Source organism: Pristis pectinata, chromosome 9, assembly GCF_009764475.1.
Source record: "Pristis pectinata isolate sPriPec2 chromosome 9, sPriPec2.1.pri, whole genome shotgun sequence".
NCBI classification, from domain to species: Eukaryota; Metazoa; Chordata; class Chondrichthyes; order Rhinopristiformes; family Pristidae; genus Pristis; species Pristis pectinata.
This window is the reverse complement of record NC_067413.1, coordinates 27,951,909-27,971,509: the sequence shown is the minus strand read 5'-3', so window position 1 is coordinate 27,971,509 and position 19,601 is coordinate 27,951,909. Positions and strand designations below refer to the sequence as shown.

At 39.1% G+C, this 19,601-nt stretch overlaps 1 protein-coding gene across 4 annotated transcripts in view; it reads right to left on the bottom strand.

Moving 5' to 3' along the window:
• nbeal2 (neurobeachin-like 2) overlaps positions 1-19,601 on the bottom strand; it is a 192,044-nt gene that overhangs the window by 34,952 nt on the left and 137,491 nt on the right. For all 4 annotated transcript variants that reach the window (XM_052022635.1, XM_052022636.1, XM_052022634.1 and 1 more), the window contains 8 exons: positions 18,766-18,925; positions 17,990-18,127; positions 13,841-14,143; positions 10,359-10,508; positions 7,585-7,742; positions 5,750-5,874; positions 5,112-5,232; positions 2,793-2,950 (listed from right to left, as the gene is read on the bottom strand). In XM_052022635.1, the coding sequence (XP_051878595.1) occupies positions 2,793-2,950; positions 5,112-5,232; positions 5,750-5,874; positions 7,585-7,742; positions 10,359-10,508; positions 13,841-14,143; positions 17,990-18,127; positions 18,766-18,925 (1,313 nt within the window). The remainder of the gene's footprint in view (positions 1-2,792; positions 2,951-5,111; positions 5,233-5,749; positions 5,875-7,584; positions 7,743-10,358; positions 10,509-13,840; positions 14,144-17,989; positions 18,128-18,765; positions 18,926-19,601) is intronic.

The following is a 19,601-nucleotide window of genomic DNA, read 5'->3' as shown; positions in this document are numbered from 1 at the left end:
AATAGCAGCAGGTGCATGGGAGAACCACCACCTGCAGGTTCCCCTTCAAGCTGCATGACATCCTAATTTGGAAATAGATTGCCAATCCTTCATTGTCACTTAATCCTGAAACATCCCATCGAAGAGCACTGTGGGTATATATTCAGCAGAAAGACTGCAGTATTTCAGAATGTATCACCATCTTTTCAAGGGCAATTAGGGATGGGTTAAATGCTGGCCTTGCCAGCTATGCCCAAATCCTAAAAAAAAATCTGAGAACAACTCATTGATGTCAAGAAAACTGAATTTTGGAATGGAATGCAAGGTGCAACCATCACTTTCTTGTGCATTTAGCCTGTGTGACAAATTTTTATTCTGATCTTGGGAATGATCAATTAACTAAGACTGAGCTCTCACTCAGGGAGATATAAAAGTTTCAAAGGCACCACTTTGAAGAACAACAGGGTAGTTCCCTCTGGTATTCCTCCATCTACCAGCTTTTATATTCTTAAATTCATCCAAAAGCTCCACTGCCAAGTGCCTTCTGAGATACCTGTGCTCCTAAATTTCTGTTAGCATTATCATCACTCCAGCAATGGTCATACCTTTAGATGTGTAGACTCTATACTCTGAATTTCCTACCTCGACCTCTCTCCCATCCTTACAGAGGCTCATGATCAACATTATGATTATCTGTTAACAGATCTGAATGCGGCTCCTTAATCAATGGTCCTGTGATGCACTTCAGAAACTTTATCACATCCCTAAGGGCTATGTAGATGCAGTTTATTATGATAGATGCCATATCTAATTTTAATTCTTCAACCAAAATGTTATTGTTCAGGGGAGCCTCCGGTTCATAAACTGGCTATCACATTTTTCCCATTACAAGTGTTGTGGCACTTCAAAAGTACTTTATTACATATGAAGGGCCTTAGAACATTGAAAGTCACAACATGATCGCAGGTCCTTCGTTCTTAAACAGGAGGCCAAGATAATTGTGGCTACAAAATTAAGACAGGTCCCCAAAGTGTGGAATTTTTAACTCCCACTAAGCTATGCTGAAATAAATGTCTTTGGAAGTTAGATTTTATATCCAATAAGAAAAAAAAGAGCATGAGAGAAAAAGAGAGCGGGACAGTGAGAAAGGGAGAGCAAGAAGTGAGAGAGAAAGGGAGAAATGGTGAGAGAGAGAGAGAGAAAGGGGGAGGAAGGGGAGGGAGAGAGAGAGAGAGGAAGGGAGAGAGTAGGTTAAGTCTGATCTTCATTTAAGTCTGATGTACTTAGTTGCAATTTTGAATAGGTCAGTAAAACGGTGGCGAGGAGAAGGTCCATGAATGTCACTTGTAGGGATTTCATTGGTATTGGTATTGATTTATTATTGTCACGTAGACCGAGACCCAGTGAAGAGCTCTGTTTTGCATGTCATCCAGACAGATCATCATTATATTGAGGTAGTAAGAGGAAAACAGAATGCAGAATATTGTATTGCAGTTACAGAGAAAGTGCAGTGCAGGTAAACAAATAAAGTGCAAGGGAATAGATTGGGAGATCAAGAGTTCATCTTTTTGCATATGAAAAGTTTGTTCAAGACTCTGATCACAGTGGGATAGAAGCTGTCCTCGAGTCTGGTGATACATGCATAAGGAATCTGATAAAATTACATTTGAGATTATTCAAAGAATTGAGTTTGCAGGGGATTAGACCTAACTTTGTGACACAGGTTGGCAATTTCTTTGGAAGTAGAAATCAAAGAGTGAGGATAAATAGATAGCATTCTGATTGGTGGGATACTACATATGGTGGTTCCCCAGGTATCTATGTTGTGGCTCCAACTTTCCTAAATATATAAATATCAATGACTCAGATAAAGGATTAAAGAAAATGCAGACTTGCAAAGACTCTCACCAGGAGGCAAAGTATGTCAGGTGTATAGGGACAATAGGATTTACAGATTATGCACAGATTAAGTGAAAGGGAAAAATTAAAATTATAGCAGATGGAGTTCAACTAGGAAATGTAAGGTCCTTGGGTCTAGAGAGGCAACTTGGAATAGGATTTATTATTTGAGGAGTTGTGGAGGAGGATTTGTGCTTTTATATCAAAACCTGTCGATAGAAATAATCAGAAATGTCATAGAATAATAGGCTTTACCTTAAGTAGACTGGAATACAAAAGTGAGGAAAGTAAAGCTTCAGTGTCCAAAGCTTTGACTAGACTCGGTCTAGAGAAATGCAATCAGTTTTAGGCATTGCACTTCAGAATGAACATATAGCCAGTGCAGATTCACCAGAATCACAGATTAAATGGATAAATTATGAAGACAGGTGTGTAAATATGGCTTATATATCCTCAAACTTAGAAAGTTGAGTAGAAGTGGTTAAAACTATAGTGAGAAAATATTTCTCCTGTTGGGGAAATCCAGAGCAGGAAATCACAAATCTTAAAATAGAACGAAACTATTCTGAAGTGAATACACAGAGCTATAGAAACCAAAAAACTCTTCCCCATGAGGCTGATCAATTGAAATTGTTTTTTTACAGATAAAAGTGATCTGGAAAGATGGTAAAAGGTAGATAAATGGAGTTTAAGTATAGATCAGCTGCAATGTTACTGAATAGCAGAGAAAGCTGTATTTAAAATCCTAAATCAAGTTTACTGAAACTTAATTCAGATGAAGCACTCCCTCAGCACTGCTTTGAAATGCTAGCCTGGAGAATGTATTCAAATCTCTGGAATGGGAATAACAATTGGAACAATTAATTATTTATTGAAAGATCAACCTAGCAGCAGAGGAGTTTTGGAACTCTCACCCTCTTCTGTCTCTTCTTTCTCCGAGCTGCCATCATAGAAATAAATATGCTGTGTGGTGACCTCTAGGCGTCCAGGGATCACTGCGACAACTGTGATCAGCTCACATTCCTCAGAAATCACCAACTTCTCCTTCTGACTGGGCTCCTCAGGTTCTACCCTACAAGAATAAAATTGGCAGTTGAACAAGCATTAATAAATCATTCCACATTAGCAGTAATACCTTCTCTTTACATTGAAGCCTAAAATCAAATGCCTGCATACTTTTAGATTTATCACAAGCAAAGTGCTGCTGAGGCCATGTTATAGATCAATTGCATTTTGATCATTTTCTGCATGCTAATAAAAAAGTATATCTGCCATCAAAACATGACTCTGCACTCTTTTTTATTAATCCTATATACCAGCAGTTTCCGCTGGCTCTGGTGCTTTTATGTCACAAAGGTGCCTTGGGTGGCAGATATTCAAAGACCCTGAAATTGCTTGATAAAGTTGGAAAGGAGAAGGTTTAAGAGCACCAATATATTATAAAGAAGTCAGTAGAAAGGAAATATGCTGAAAGTGTAATGTGACGTTAGAAGGTAAAACATAAATAAGTGATCCAGGAAGTGGAGATCACCACTAGGAAGGTTAGTTTTTCCTGCAGGTGGGAAGATTGTGGTAAGAGTAAGGCATAATGTTACTCTAGCCGTTTGGGGATCATTCAAGCACATCTATGCTCCATTCCCTCCAAGGCCAACATATTTTTCATAAGGTGCGTTGCCCAAAAGTGCTCACAATTGAACTTGGGCTTGTGTAGCTGCCCTGTACATCAGATCTTCTGTTGTAAATGTCAGCATTCAATCAGCCTTTCTTATTATTTACTGTACCTGTACATGATATTTTAATAATCCAATTGCAGCGTGTTCTGGGGTGTTGATTTTTTAAAAAAAATCATTCTCAGGATGTGGGTGTCTCTGGTAAGGCACAAATTTATTTCTGTGGTTGCATGATAAAATGGTGCTGTGAAGCAGATTGATACAATTGAGTGCTTTGCAAGTCACTGCATGTGCAGCTAAAGTCAACAGACTGTTGTGCGAAAGCAGTCAATTATTTGGTCAGACCAGGGATGAAACAACATGAATAATCATCTGGGTTTTTAATGACAGTCTGACAGCTTCATACTGGGCTGTTTATTTCTGGATTTTAAAAATCAAGTTCAAAACTAGAAACTACTGACAACTGCGGAACAGTTTGACTGATTTCGGGCATTGGTCAAAAACTGAAGTCGATTACCTATTATTGCAATCTTTATAAAATCACATAAGCATCAATTAAGAGAAAATTCATTGGCAATGTTCTGTCCATTGATTGTGATAGAACAGATGAACTTCCCTGATACAAACTGCTTCAGGCAGAAGGTTAAGTTGAATTTCTGCCCACCAGTTCAAGGCAACATTGAAAGAAAATAAGACAGTTGGTCTTCTTGAAGAATTGGACCAGATGTCCTAAATAACCTGCAAATATACATTGTAATTTTGCATCTTAATCCAACAGGGTGAAATTTCACCCAGTATCACTAGCACTGCATGCACTTTGTTGTTGTAGGTGTGCATTGTATTGTGCTTCTGAACTGAATTTCCAGTTAGCGCATTTCACCACCCCCTCCGCGAAAAAATTCTACCCTTAATCTTAAAGGAAATATTGTAAAATTTCACTTTGACCCTATTGGGCAGAGGCCAAGGTTAATATAGTTGCCAACAGCCATTCCTTGATCAAGATCAGAATGGTGAACTAAACCATCTCTTTCATAGGTCATTCACTATGAGCATGTGAAGGAAGAACAGGCTATGGTTTAAGCATCATTCCTGATGATTTTCATGCAATGCCAGTGTCATTGTAGAGAATGATAGATTAGAATCCCTGCTTTGCTAAAAAAAAATTATCTGTTCATTGTTTCAATGCTGCTTGTGATCTCTTGTCATGTGCCAATTGCCACCTGAATTACTTTATTGGCTTTAACCACTTTGGAAAGTCCTGAGATTATAAAAATAATCATATAAATTCAAAATATTCTTTAACTTCCTTGCCTAATATTGGATGTACCAATTTGTTCCACAGAGTTTGATCCCTTTTGTCTTATTCTTATGACCTGAGATCTTGGATTTTAATTGGATAGTTGGTGTATTCTTTATTCACTTACTACAACATGAAAGGAGGCCATTCAGCCCACTGAGTCCACGTTGGCTCAAAGTGGACCAATCCCATTAGACTAGATTGGGTCTCAGCAGTTTGGATAGAGCTTCTTAAAACAATGGCTGTTTCACTGACCAAACACTTACTGGTTGTTAAGGAAAACCAGGTCTTCATCTCCAAGCTGATCATCCTCCAGCTCACTCACTTTTGCCTCCTTTGCTACAGCCAGTGGTAGAGAGTCTGGTGGGGTTCTCGCCTGATCACTACCTATGAAGAATCATAAAGAATCATCAATTTACAATCTACTGTCCTTGCAACGTTCAAAGACAACACTTAGATTTTGTTTTAATTAAGGATGTGGGTGTTTCTGGCATGGTTTGTAGTTGCTTTCCTTTTACTTGAATCACTTCAGTATACATATCATTAAAAGTCTTTGTAGCAGTTTGATTCACTGTAGAGTTTGCTGAAGTATTACAGATCAGCTGAGGTTGGTAGGTTTCCTTTCTTAAAATAATTAGTTTTTTTTTGTACAGCAAACAGACAGTTTCATTATTTCTGAGATTCTAAAGCTGGAGCGAATTTGGAACATAATCTTGTGAGTCTAAACTAAGTTCAGTAAAATTGGTTGTTATGATTCTTGCATTACCACAGATATTATCGCTAGAAAGTACTACATAGCAGTTAGTGGGACATCCTTGAAAGATGCTATGTTATAAAAAAAATGATTTCTTTAAAAGAACATTCTTTACTGCTAGACTAAAGACAAAAACAAAATTTTTATTACCAAGATTATCTCGCAAGGCACTGGCATCCAAATGTTTGTCGAAGTTGTAGTTTGGAACCAATTTGAGCCTCATCCTTGAGTAAGTTTCCACACTTGATAGTTTCCATTTTATTTCAGAGGGACTCCTATAGAGTAATAAGAATATTTGTAATTCATGTTGGTTGGCTGTAAAAAAAATCACCTATGTATATATAGGCATTAAATATAGAGTCATAGTGTTGTACCGTACAGAACTAGGCCCTTTAGCCCACAACATCCACACCAACCTTTTTGTCCATCTGCACTAATTCCATTTGCCTGCAGTCGAGTCATATTCTTCTATGCCTTGCCTATTTAAGTGTCTGTGCAAATGACTCTTCCCAATGCTTGTGAACTCACTGTGGACACCCACCATCTGCTATGAACTCACCACATACACTCATGATCTGTGATCTCACAGTGGACACCCACCATCTCCTGTGAACTCACCACATACACCCTTCTATGCCTTGCCCATTAAAGTGTCTGTCTAAATGCCTTTCAAATGTAGTAATTATACAGGATTCCAACCACACTGTGTTAAACAAAAACTTACCCCGAGACACCTGTTAAAACTGCTACCTCTCACCTTAAAACTAATCCTCATGTTTTTGATACCCCTACCATGGGAAAAAGGTTTTGACTGTCTACGCTATCTATGGCTCTCATAATCATAAACACTTCTATCAGGTAACCCCTCAGCCTCCTTTGCTCCAGGGAAAATAAGCCCAGGTAAGCAGGAAAATGTCAGAAGTCAAATGAATTGATTTAATGGCAAATTCTTCCATCAGTGCTTTTGTCAATTGATACCGTCATACTGAATGGCAGCAACTCTGAGACATAGCAACTAATGAGTCTTGAGAACAGGATCAGAAAGTTGGGTATCGAAATCCCATTAACTTGTGCATTTGATCCAAACTTATGGTTACATGCAGCACAGAGCACTGCACTGCTTAAGGTGATCTCTTGGACTGTCTGTCTTTCAACAGAATGTAAAAGATCCCATGGCATTATTCAAAGAAAAGCCAAGTGGTTGCTCAAAATCAAATATCAATCCTTTAACCAAAGCCTAAAAATCTCATTGATGATTTTGCGATATTGCTGCATGGTAATTGGTTGCTGTGATTTCTTCATTGCAACAATAAATTTGGAAGAACTTCATTGGCTTAAATCTACTTCTTGGAAGGCGCTATTCAAATGCAAGTTTTTACTTTGAAGTATTTTGAGATCATATTAATTAAGAATTCTTGTCAAGACAACAGTTTCACTGCCAAAGAATGGAACCCTTTCTCCTTGCAGATACATTAACACCAGTACTCTGAGGCCACTTACACAATATATGCAATGAACATATCTTCCACACTTCACCAACAACATGCATCAGCTTCAATCACTTTCTACAGCTAACTTTCCACTTCTCGCTACTGGTACCCCAACTTTGACTTTGCAATTAACTGCCAAGTAGTTTCAATATCACTACTAATAAACGTATCATTAGTCATATTGAAACAGACCCCAAACTCAATAGGATTCGAGTTCAAACTGCTGAAACGGATTTGAATTAGGATTAACCAGCAAACCTGGGTAGCTGGTTCCATTAAAGCTGGAAAAGTTTTGCTACCAAACTATTACATTATTTAGTCAGTATAATAGTGGACCAGTAATCCAAACATGTTTAACAAAATTCTGGAACTTAAAAGCTGGTATCAGTAAAAGTCACTATGAAGTTGTATTGTTGGAAAAACTCAACATTTCAGATTTCTATGGAGATAGTTCTGAATTCTCATTTTTTTTTACATTTAAGAATTACCACTTACTGTTCTGCCCAGGCTCCACGTGAGCAGGTCAGGAGTCGCCTCAATGAGCTCCACTGGCGAAGTACTGCTCTGTGGTGACTGTTAATCTGTTTGAGTGTGTTGCTGTATCGAGCATTCTCACTCCTCACACGCTTCAAGAAGGGCTCCAGCATTAACTCCTAGCACAAAGACAAGGGGAAACAAAATTTATACAGAACTTTTTCTTCCATAATCACAAGTCATTTTTAACAGTGGGAATAACAACTTGGCCCAACTAATTCAAATCATCTTCCGACTTCTACCGCAGTTACGTATATGGCTTTTTGCGCTTACATAGATTGTCATGTCAGTATCTGTGTTGTAATTGTTCAAGGAAGGACAGTGTGCGGGTGTACTGGGGAATTAGTTAGTCCTTCCAGTCGGTGTGGCCTACAAGAATCTGGAGATAACATGTAAACTCCAAATGCTGAGTAGGTAATGGGATCAAACATCAAATATAACCTGTGCTTATTTGGTCCAATAATCCATTCTCAAGATTTTGATCTTCCATATCATTTGTGGAAAAACTCATTTACTCAGATGGGAAATGATTGGATATTTTGGAGGTGACCACTGGTGGAGGTCTTTGTAACTCTTCCTTTTTGGGATTAAGGTAGAAACATGCATTTCAGTGGCCTTCCCTTATCTCTTCCTGTATGTTTTAATTTGCATCCTGTGAAATAAAATGCGATTTAATTCATTTTGTGAACCTGTTATCTATTGAATATTGCTGTGAGAGAAAATTATTTTTATGTTTGAGACTGATTTTTAATTTGATCTGTTTTTTTAATTTACTAATTTAATCTGCCACCGGACTCAGCATCCACCACCAATGTGCCTGAGGTTACAAAATATATGAACTATAAGGTACTGTGCAACAGCTCACTGAAGTTACTGTGACCTTTTAGTTACATTAACTGGCACCAAGAAGAGGAACAGCCAGGACACAAGAACCACAGCCATAACCGAGTTCTTCAGTCACTCACTTTCTTTCCTATAACACATTTGTTATTCCTTCATTGCTGAGTCAAACTCTTTATACTCTTTACCACTAATGTATTGGTATTGGTTTATTATTGTCACTTGTACCGAGGTACAGTGAAAAACTTGTCTTACAAACCGATCTTACAGGTCAATTCACACCACAAGCCACACCATCACAATATTACAGTGGTTCAAAGAAAAGCTCTGTCACAATTTAGCTGGGCCATCTATTGATGTACAACCTTTGTCACTTTTACCCATACCACAAGAACTAATAGCAAAAGTCACAAACCATTTCTCAACAGAAAAGCACAGAACAAAAAGTCTTAGGTGCAAAACAATCCTCTAAAAATGAAAGGACAAACTGTTTAGTTGACTTACGTTGCTAAATTTAGTCATAATGATAGAAATATTGGATTTACTAAATGAAAGAAAAGACCATGGCATACAGGTTTGCCTAGTGCCATCCTGGTAAAGCCATGATATAGAGAATGATGCTGATGACTATTTGTGTCAGCTGCTATTAAAGAATCTACAAAAAGAGATAACACAAGGAAAACCACCTTGGCAAGAAACATTTTAGAACCTACTCCTTCTAAAATGCCACACTTAACATATTCTGCTTTCCAATAATGTATTTCCTGGAAGTACTCTTAATTTTATTAAAATTCATTTTGAGAATTATTGTCCAGCCCCAATTGCCCTTAAGGAAATGTTGGTGAGCTGCCTTCCTAACCATTGCAATCCTTCTAGTGACAGCATGCTCACAGTGCTGCTGGGCAGAAGTTCCAGTATTTACACCCAGCAACAATGAAGGATCAGTGATATATTTCCGCATTAGCATGGTAAGTGACATGGCGGGGAACTTGTTAGTGATGGTGCTCCCATGAATGTACTTCCCTTGTCCATCTTGGTGGAAGAGAATGTGGTTTGGGAGGATTTATCAAGGTAGCCTGAGTGAGCAAATTCAGTTCATGTTGCAGCAGTGATGTAGGGGAATGAATGTTGGGGCCGGTGGATGGGATGCTTTGTTCTGCATGGTGCTTTGCTCCTTTAGAATTGTTGGAGCTACAATCATCCAGGCAAGGGGAAAATAGTCCATGATGCTTCTGATTTTTGCCTGGTAGATGGTGGTAGGGCCTGGTGTGTCAGGAAGTCACTCACCAAAGGCTACCCGACCTCTGACCTATTCCAAACTAACTAGTAGCAGGATTTATGTGTCCGGTCTAATTGAGTTTCTGGTCAATAGTGACTCCCAGGAAATGGATGGAGGAGGACTTGGTGATGGTAATACCACTGAACGTCAAGGTAGGTGGTTAGACTCTCTTTTGTTGGAGATGGTCATTGTCTAGCACTTTTGTGGCACAAATGTCACTTGACATTTATGAGTCCATGCCTGAAACTGGTCTAGGTCTTGCTGCATGCAGGCCTGGACTGCTTCATTTGTTGAGGAGTTGTGAATGGAATTGAACATTGTACAATCATCTACAAGCATTCCCACTTCTGACCTTATGATGGAAGGAAGACAAAGCAGTTGATGTTGGTTGGGGATCTGAAAGAATCAATACATTAATTCAGGAAAGTGGTGAGGCAGAGTCCATGATGGAATGAGATTTATAGAATTGTGGGAGGGGATAAAATAGGCAGAGTCTGTGTCAAAATAGAGCAAAAGAGTCTGTGACAGGTATAATGGGTATAGCCCACAGCAGTGTCTATACAAGTGTGCTTAATGGGTCAATTGGTCTTTAACATTCGCCAGTTGTATTAATTACCTGGAACTTGGAACGACTCTCCCCACGCTCATGCTCCCGACGTAGAGCACTACTCATTAGTGAGTCGTAACAGGAATTCCAGAAGCTGGACATCTGTTTGTGACTTGTGTCAAATGTGTCCGATTCATACTGAGCCATGGCTTTTAAAACCTGCAAAAACATATGTGGTTACGTCCACAGCAAGTAATCACACCAGATAAAACACATTAATACCAACAATTGATAGAAAGGTCACAGCCAGGAAAGCTAAAGTAATGCAAAGTAAGGTAGGCTTTAAAAGTAAGATAAGACTGGATACAATGTGATAGGATAAGTATTCTGAGCTAGAGAGGAACAAGAAATAGAAGTAGAGGCAAGACTGGAGAATGTGTCTTTCTCAAGGTAGGGGCACAAAATAAAAGCAGAGGTAGCAGGTATGGAGCATTGTGGTTGTTACTGGACTTGCATTTAAGGAATACAAAATTAAAGCCCACCACAACTATTGATAACTTAAATTCAGGTGATGAATTAAATTTGTGATAAAAAATCTCACAGCAGTAATGATGAACATGAAACCAGTAGATTGTTGTAAAATCCTACCTAGTTCACAGTATTCTTCAGGGAAAGAAATCTGCCATTCCTGGGGTATGGCTTATTTGACTCCAGATCTACCAATGTGGTCAACTCTGAAATGGCTGCAAACCACTCAACTTAATGGGTACTTAGGGATGGAAAATAAAATGCTCATTTTGCTAGCGACATCCTCAATCACGAACAAAAAAAAAAATGGTCCTTTGAGCATGTTCATCTACCCAAAAAGGTGAAAGCTGTCCTCCCACCTGCACTGTCTGGAAGTACACTGTCTCCATATCTCTTGATTCCTTGTTCTGGACTTGCTCATCATTGGATGAAGACCTTGCTCCGTCAAGCCTATGTGGCAGCTGATGTGCAATGGTCATCCCATATTAAAAGAATTCACACACAGGCAAGTTCTCTCCTCAGAGCTGGAGTGGAAGGGATTGACTTGGGAGAAGATCTTTAACTTCTTATTCGTCACAGTTATGCTTTTTTCTCTAATGTTTTTATTCAACAAGAAATTATATTATCTTTGCAAATGATCAATTTAAAAATAATATTTGCCATTGCTTATCTACCATCATATCTTTTAATATACAAGTTGTTCCTGTACAGCTACAACACTGGCTCGATCGACAATGTTGGAAAACCGCCCAGGTATGTCCTGTCCACAAGAAGCAGGATCAATCCGACACGGCTAATTACCACCTCATTAGTCTACTTTTGATCATCAGCAACGTGTTGAAAGGGATAATCGAGAGTGCTCTCAAGCAGCACTTGCTTAGCAATAATCTGCTCACAGAAGCTCAGTTCGGGTTCCGCCAAAGTCACTCAGCTTCTGACCTCATTGGTCCAGACGTTGACAAAAGAGCTGAACTCCAGAGGTGAAGTGAGAGTAATTTCTTCAAGGCAACATTTGATCGAGTATGGCATCAAGGAGCCCTGGCTAAACTGGAGTCAATGAGAATTAGGGGGAAAGCCCTCCACTGATTGGAATCATAGTGGGCACAATGGAAGATGGTTGTGGTGGTTGGAGGTCAATTATCTCAGCCACTGGACATCTCTTCAGGAGTTCCTCAGGGTAGTGTCCTAACCCTAACCATCTTCAGCAGCTTCATTGGAAGGTCAGAAGTAGGGATGTTTGCTGAAGATTGTATAATATTCAGCATAATTTCTGATTCCTCAGATAATGAAGCAGTTCACATAAAAATGCAGCAAACCTGGACAATATCCTGACCTGGGCTGTTAGGTGGCAACTAACATTTACACCATGCATGCCAGGCAATGATGATATTCAACAAGAGTTAATCCAGCTATCACCCCCTGACATTCAATGGCATTACCATCACTGAATCCCCCACTATCAGTATCCTGGGGGTTATATGGCTACATGAGCAGGTCAGGGGCAAGGAATCCCATGGCAAGTAACTCACCTCCTAACTCCCCAAGCCTGTCCACTATCGACAAGGCTCAAGTGAGGAGTGTGATGGAGTACTCTCTACTTACCTGGATGAGTGCAGCTTCACCACACTTAAGACATTTGACACCACACAGTACATACAGCCCGCTTCATAGGCACCCCATCTACAACCATTCACTCACTCCACCACTGACGCACAGTAGTAGCAGTTTGTACCATCTACAGGATGCACTGCAACAACTCACTAAGACTCCTTAGACAGCACCTTCCAAACCTATGACCTCTACCAGCCAGAAGGACAAGGGTAGCAAAAGCACAAGGAACACCACTACCTGGAAGTACTTCTCCAAGCCATACAACATCCTGACTTGGAAATATATCGCCATTCCTTCACTGTCACTGGGTCAAAATCCTGGAACTCTCTCCCTAACAGCATTTTGGGTATACCCACACCTCAGAGACTGCTGTGGTTCAAGAAGGTAGCTCACCACCACCTTCTCAATGAAATACTAGCTCAGCCTACGAAGCCCACATCCCTTGAAAGAGTTAAAAAAAATAAAGCAAAATGACTTCTAAAATAAGAATATAAAATACTGGAAATGGTCACCTTAGAGAGTGAACAACAAGCATCACTTCAGGTCAATTACCTTTCATCAGAACTCTAATGAAAGGTCATTGACACAAAATAATGAAAGGTCATTGACACAAAATATGAAGTCAGATTTCTTAAATTAAGTTCTGAGTCGACTTTAGCCAAGTCATCCTTATATCCATGTCATTTGCTTTGGTGAAATTCATGACCCTGTAGTTGGATTTAATAACATCACTATCCAAATACTATGATCCCTAGAAAATATTTTATCATAACATTATAAATTAACTCAGTCCCAGTTCATAATGCTAGACCCAAGACAGCTCCTTCCTTGGATGGTTCAACAATGTATCTGAAAATCTATTATGAATGCATTGAACAAATTTGTCCTCCAGACTATTAATGCTAATCTAGTTTGTAGTGTCTGCAAGAGTATTGTGCCCCATCACTACTGTTTTACTAAGCAACAAAGGAATTAACTTGAGAGACATGTGGACCACATTGGGTTGAAGAAACTAGGAAAAAGATTAAGAAGGGAATAGGATATCTGGGTAATTGCAGGGTGAAAAAAGGCAACATGGAGAACAGGTTGTGAGGATGTGCATGGACTGTTTTATTTTAAGAAATCTAAGTGAAATGTAAAGAATCAAACAATGCAGGGTACCACCTGATAGGATAAAATGCAAAATAAATCAAGACAAATTATTTGATTGACACCAAGAATGGGTATGAAAAGTCTGAAGGTTCTAGAAGAAAAGGATGCTGTGAACATGAGGAGCACAGTATTTAAATGGAGAAGATGAATACTGGAAGCCAAGAACCGTGAGGATAATGTGAACTGCACTTCCATGTTACCCTTCCTTGTGTGTCATGCATATAATGATCAAACAATACACAGATGCATAAAGCACTCACATTTCTTTCCATGAATAATTTCCATTCAGAGGTGACACAGAAATGCTGGAAATCCTCGTAGAAGGTTGGGCTGCCATTGGTGGGTGGCAGGGATGGCAGCTGATACTGGAGCTCAAGCAATTGGTAGCATTGGTCCATCAGAGTCCGAACGATAGGCATCAGGTATGAGAAGATGTCTGACTTTTCCTTGATAGACCTGGTGAGGGGCACATCTAGTTTTCCCAACAAGAAACAGGCTTCTTCCTTCCGTATTGGCATGGTTTGGAGGAGGCTATGAAGTTTGACACAGGCCATTGCACATACCTGAGTGGAGCAGGAGAACAGAGAACTGATTGATGAAGATAAACTGAGAAATGTCTTGTCTGCTTATGTAGATAGTTAATGCGCACTGATGGAAGTAAGGAGCTGATGACACATATAAATCCAATGAACGATAAGCAAAACTATGAGGATAAAGTTCTTTCATAGGTAACCATTGGTCCTATTCAATAGACAAACATTGTGTTGGAGACTGATCTGGTCCAATCATGAAGGGAAGTGCCCTTGAGAGTCAGCTTCACTTTTTACTAGATTATATCATTGCTTGAAATCAGACAAAGTGACAGGAAGATCTAAGAAGATTTAATGCAGTGAAATGTGGCCTTAATAGAATTTGCAATGCAGAAAAGCTTTCCTGAACTGGGCTATGCCAGTGTTTATGTTCTACATGAGCCTCCATTCATTCAACTTCAAAGTTACTTCCGTCTAGTTCTTAATTCCTCATGTACTTAAACTGATTTTCTCTCAAATGCTTTTATGCAATTTGCTCAAATACTCCTGATGCTGAAAGTTCCATATTTTAACCACATTCTGAATAAACTGTATCTTGAATTTCTTATTTATTTGTCAGTGACTATCTATTAGTTGCACCCCAGTTTTGAACAACCAAATGGTAAAACTCTCCTACATCTAAGATATCAACACATACATAATTTTAAAGAACTTTACTTGATTACCTGCTTGCTTTCCCAATTTAAAAAAAATTCAAATTGCCCAGCTAATTTTCTATTAGTTAGAATCTCTCAGTTTTATTAAAATCCCTGTAAATCTTTGTATTTCTTTCTCCAGTGCCTCTAAGTAGTTTTTTTTTGTCTTGGGAGATCATTTGTCTAAGTATGATGCAACTAAGATATCATAAATGTGAGGCCATAAATTTTGAAACTAAAACAATGGAAAAAAGGGCCTGACAGGCTTGCAGATTTTAGAAGATGACAGAAGAAGTTGTAAAGCTTATTAAAGTTCACAAATTCAAGATTTTAAATAAAGGCATAGACAATAATGTCAAGGACACTGTGTTAAATATTTATGGATCACTGCCATCTGTTGAATTGCTTTCATGTCTGGGCACCACACCAGAAATGATATCAAGGCCTTAAAAGGTGCAGAGGAGATTTATCATAACAATGTTATGGAGTTTTTAATTATGAGAAGTGATGACAGAAACTGAGATTATTCTTGTTACAGCAAAGGCTGAGGTGAGTTTTAATGAAATTGTTAAATATCATGAGAGGTTTATTTAGAATGAAAAAGAAAACTTCTTGCATTGAAGATTGGTTTGCTGAGCATGTGTATTTAAGACAATCAGAAAAACAATGAAAAGGTTGCTTCAGACAGCAAGTAATGATGGCCTGGAATCCCCTATTTTAATCCCTGAAGCAGATTCAATGGTAACTCAAAAGGGGAGTGAGATTTATTTGTTTAAGACAAAACTAGATGATTACAGAAAAAATAAAAATCAGCCAGCAAAAATCAGCCTTTCAAAGAGTAGTATTGTTAAAAACAAGCATCAGCACAACTTTTCTCAATTAATTAAAAAATGGCTCATTATAAGTGCTGAAATGAAGAGAGACATTACCTGCATTTAGAAAAGGTTTGAATTTAGGGGTCTATAAAACAGAGATGGCTAATAAGTCAGCATACAGATTGTAAGCATCTGAGAACAGAAAATTAGTTTTAATGTTTAAAAAAAATTGGGAAAAATAAGACCTTTTGCAAAGGCAGATAAAGATTTATCAGACTGACATTCCTGGGTCAGACAGTCCCAGCATCACTAACAAAGTGAGACACCAAATTTAGCACATTGACTCAGAGGGCTGTGGTTATGTAACCTCCCAGTTGCATCTGCCATTAAAATTGCAAGCTTAACAGAAATAAATTCAACGGACTAAAATTTAATACTTCCAAAAGACTTGCATCCTCTAAATTTCAGTGATTCACAATTATGAAAGAATTTTGTGTGAGAGGAAGACAAACTAGTTGGAAATTAGAGACTTGAATTTAAATAAAGCTAACCATATATGCACAAGAAGTAAGTTAGTTAAAGTATATTGAAAATTGGATGAAAAGGTTTGAAGGTATTTCCCATTCTCTTACAGCATTGGAAGCAGCCATTTGGCACATCAGGTCTATGTTGGCTGTTAGATCATTCCTGACAGTCCCATTCCCCCACCTACTTCCCTGTAACCTTTTCTCTCGTGATTATCAATTCCTCCCTGATCTTCCCACTATGCACTTAAATTAGGGGTAATTTACAGCAGCCAATTCACCTACCAGCATGCGTTTTGGATACAGGAGGAAACTAGAGCAGCTTGGGGAGACCCCAATGCATCACAGGGAAAACATTTGAACTTCACACAGACTGCACGTGAGGTCAGATTCCAAGCTGGACTCTGGAACTGTGTGGTAGCAGCACCACTTGCTGCACTACTGTGCCATCCATGTTCAGAAATAGAAGAAATATTTCAAAATTCCCATGAATGTACATGTGATCTATCGGTAGTAAACCAGCAGCTTGGGAGTGACCAAACTTCACACAGTTATTTAAAAAAGGAGGGAGGTAAAAAAGAGGAACTATGGACCAGTTAGCTAGACATCAGATGCCAGCAAAATATTGGAATTTATAATCAAAGTTATAGTAGCAGGTCATTTAGAAAATTATTATTAAACAGAGTCAACATGGCTTCATGAAGGAAAAATAAATATTTGCCAAATGTCACAGGAGTTTTTTGATGATGTAATTAGGAAAGGATATGAAAGGGAACCAGTGGAGAGTAGATGTGGTTCTACAGGCTTTAGGTGAGATAGCACACAAAAGGTTATTTTATAAATTAATGGGTCATGTGGTTGGGAGTTATAGCATGAATAAAGGATTGATTAAAGAACAGAAAAGAGCGTAGAAACGAACGGGTCATTTTCAGATTGGTGTACTATTATAAGTGGGGTGCTACAGGGATCGATACTGGCAGCTGAGCTATTCACAACTGTTTAATGACTTAGATGAAAAGGCAGAGCATAACACATGCAAGTTTGCTGGTCACACAAAACCAGACAAGAAGGCGAGAATGCAAAGACTCGGCAGAGATATAAACAAGCTAAGCAAGTTGGCAATAGCATGGCTGGTGTGGTGCAATGTGGGAAATATTGGTAGGAAGAATATGAAAACAGAACACTTGTTAAACTATGAGAAACTATTGAGTGTTGGTGTATGGAGTTATCTAGGCACACAGAGTCATGAGATGCAGAAATAACCTTGCAACCAATTACAAAATGAAATGTTATGTTGCTCTTCATGACGAAAGGGTTTGAATACAAAAGAGTACAAAACCTTGCTGACATTATACAGGACTTTAATGACTTTGGAGAACTGTGTGCAAATTTGGTCTCCTTCAATAAATGAGGATATATTGTAGTGCAGTACAGATTCACTGAAATGAAGGGACTGCCCTGTGAACAGAAATGATCACCCTATATATTTTAAGTTTTGCAAAATTTTTAAAGGATTTGAAAGAGTAGATTCTGTGAGGTTGTTCCTTCTAGATGGAGAATCTAGAATGAGGAGTCGGAGTCTTAGGATTAGGGATTGGCCATTAAAACTAAGATGAGGAGAAGTTTCTTTTGCAGAGGCTTGTATGTATTGGAATTCTCTATCACAAGATGGTGGGTGGACATTCCATTTATTATATTCAAGGCTGAGATTAATAGATTTAATTTTTCCGAATGCGAGAGAGGGCTGGAGGATGTCAGGTAGATGAGGGAAGCAAGCAGTCTCCTTCTCAGGAGCTGAAGCCTCAAATGTTGAGATCAAGAAGCCACTTGTGCTGATTTACAAACCTGCATATCATCCTGTATAATGTAGCCTAGGATAATCCTGAGGCCAATCTGAGCCATTTCCTTCAGGTCAGACGTTCCATTGTCTGAATGGTACCAAACAGAAAGTTTGTCCAGTAAGTTAATGGTTCCTTCCAAAATCTGAAAACAGGAAAGTCAGTAAATAATCACTTGATCTATCTTTATTGTACTCTCTCTCTCTCGATAGATATATCTACACATCTCTTTCTGCATATTTATGTTTTTTGCTATTCTCTTACCATAACATTTCAAGTCTCAGCAGGTCCTTTGACTAGTATTACAGACCAGTCTATTCCCATCCTCCTTCAACATCAAACTGCAAACATTTGCAAGAGTTAGAAGACTGATCAACAATGGAAACCAAAGACCTGCAAACCCAACACTAAGCTGCAATTTTTATGATAATTATGGGTATGGATGTCATTGGCAAAATACTATTCATCACCAGTTTGCAGTGGGCTTTCTTCTTGAACTGCTGTGATTCATATAGTGGGACTGTATGGCACTAGCAATGCTGTTGAGTGGAGGAATTCCATTTCAACAGGCTTCCCATTCAGTTGAGACGAACTGTCCCAGCTTTAGCTAGTAATGGAACCTGGGATGGTCAGGCTTATAAGGCATAGGGACCCCATTACTCTCTGCACTTGCATGCCTCTCTCAGTTCCACAGTATCATTAAGACAAGCCCAATCTCCATTCATCTCTGACAAACACCACCACCTCACCATCTGCTACCCTACACCCCTAACCACTGTTTACCTTTTCACTCCATAGCACTTGATTGCTCTGGCCTTCTGAAAAGAGGAAGTCTTGAAGCAGTCGGAGCAGTTTCAGAACATTGTGAATGTGGCTGGTCAGCATTATATTTGTGGCATCCTTAATGTCAGAGAATGCAGACTCCAGCATCATCTCCAACAGGCTGCAGTTTACAGAGAGAGAAAAAAAATCACATCGTCAACTTTATAACAGAATTTATTCAGCATTGGTAAGACCTTGGATTTAGCACTAAACTCATGGTCTACTGGGCAGCAGTGACCCCTGCCTTCCTTTGTGCTTCTGAGACATGAACTACTTACAGCAAGCATCTTAGGGCACTGGAAAAATATCACAATGCTTACTCTGAAAAATCCTCCAGTTTCACTGGAAGGTCAAGCAAACCAATGCCAATGTCCTCTCCCAGGTCAACATCATTGCATTGATGCCCTGGTTAATCTCAGTCAGCTATATTGGGCAAGATATGTTGTTTGCATGCCCGACACCAGACTCCTGAAACAGGCAGTCTATTCTAAGCTCTGTCTTGGGAGAAGATTATCAGGTGGATAGAGAAAAAGAATCATGAGTGTGCTCAAAGCTTCCTTGAAGAAGTGTAACATCTACCCTCCCACTCTGGGGAACTTGTGGCCAATTGACTGCTCAAAGTGGAGAAGGACCATTCTGGATGGTATTAAGAACCTCAAGGCCATGCATCAGATGCAAGGAAGCCCCGTGTATGCGATGGAAGACCACCTTACAAGCTAGCCACTCACCTACCCTGACAGTCACCTTCTGCCCCATCTTTTAAAGAGTATGGTTCCCACAATGGCCTCATTAGCTAC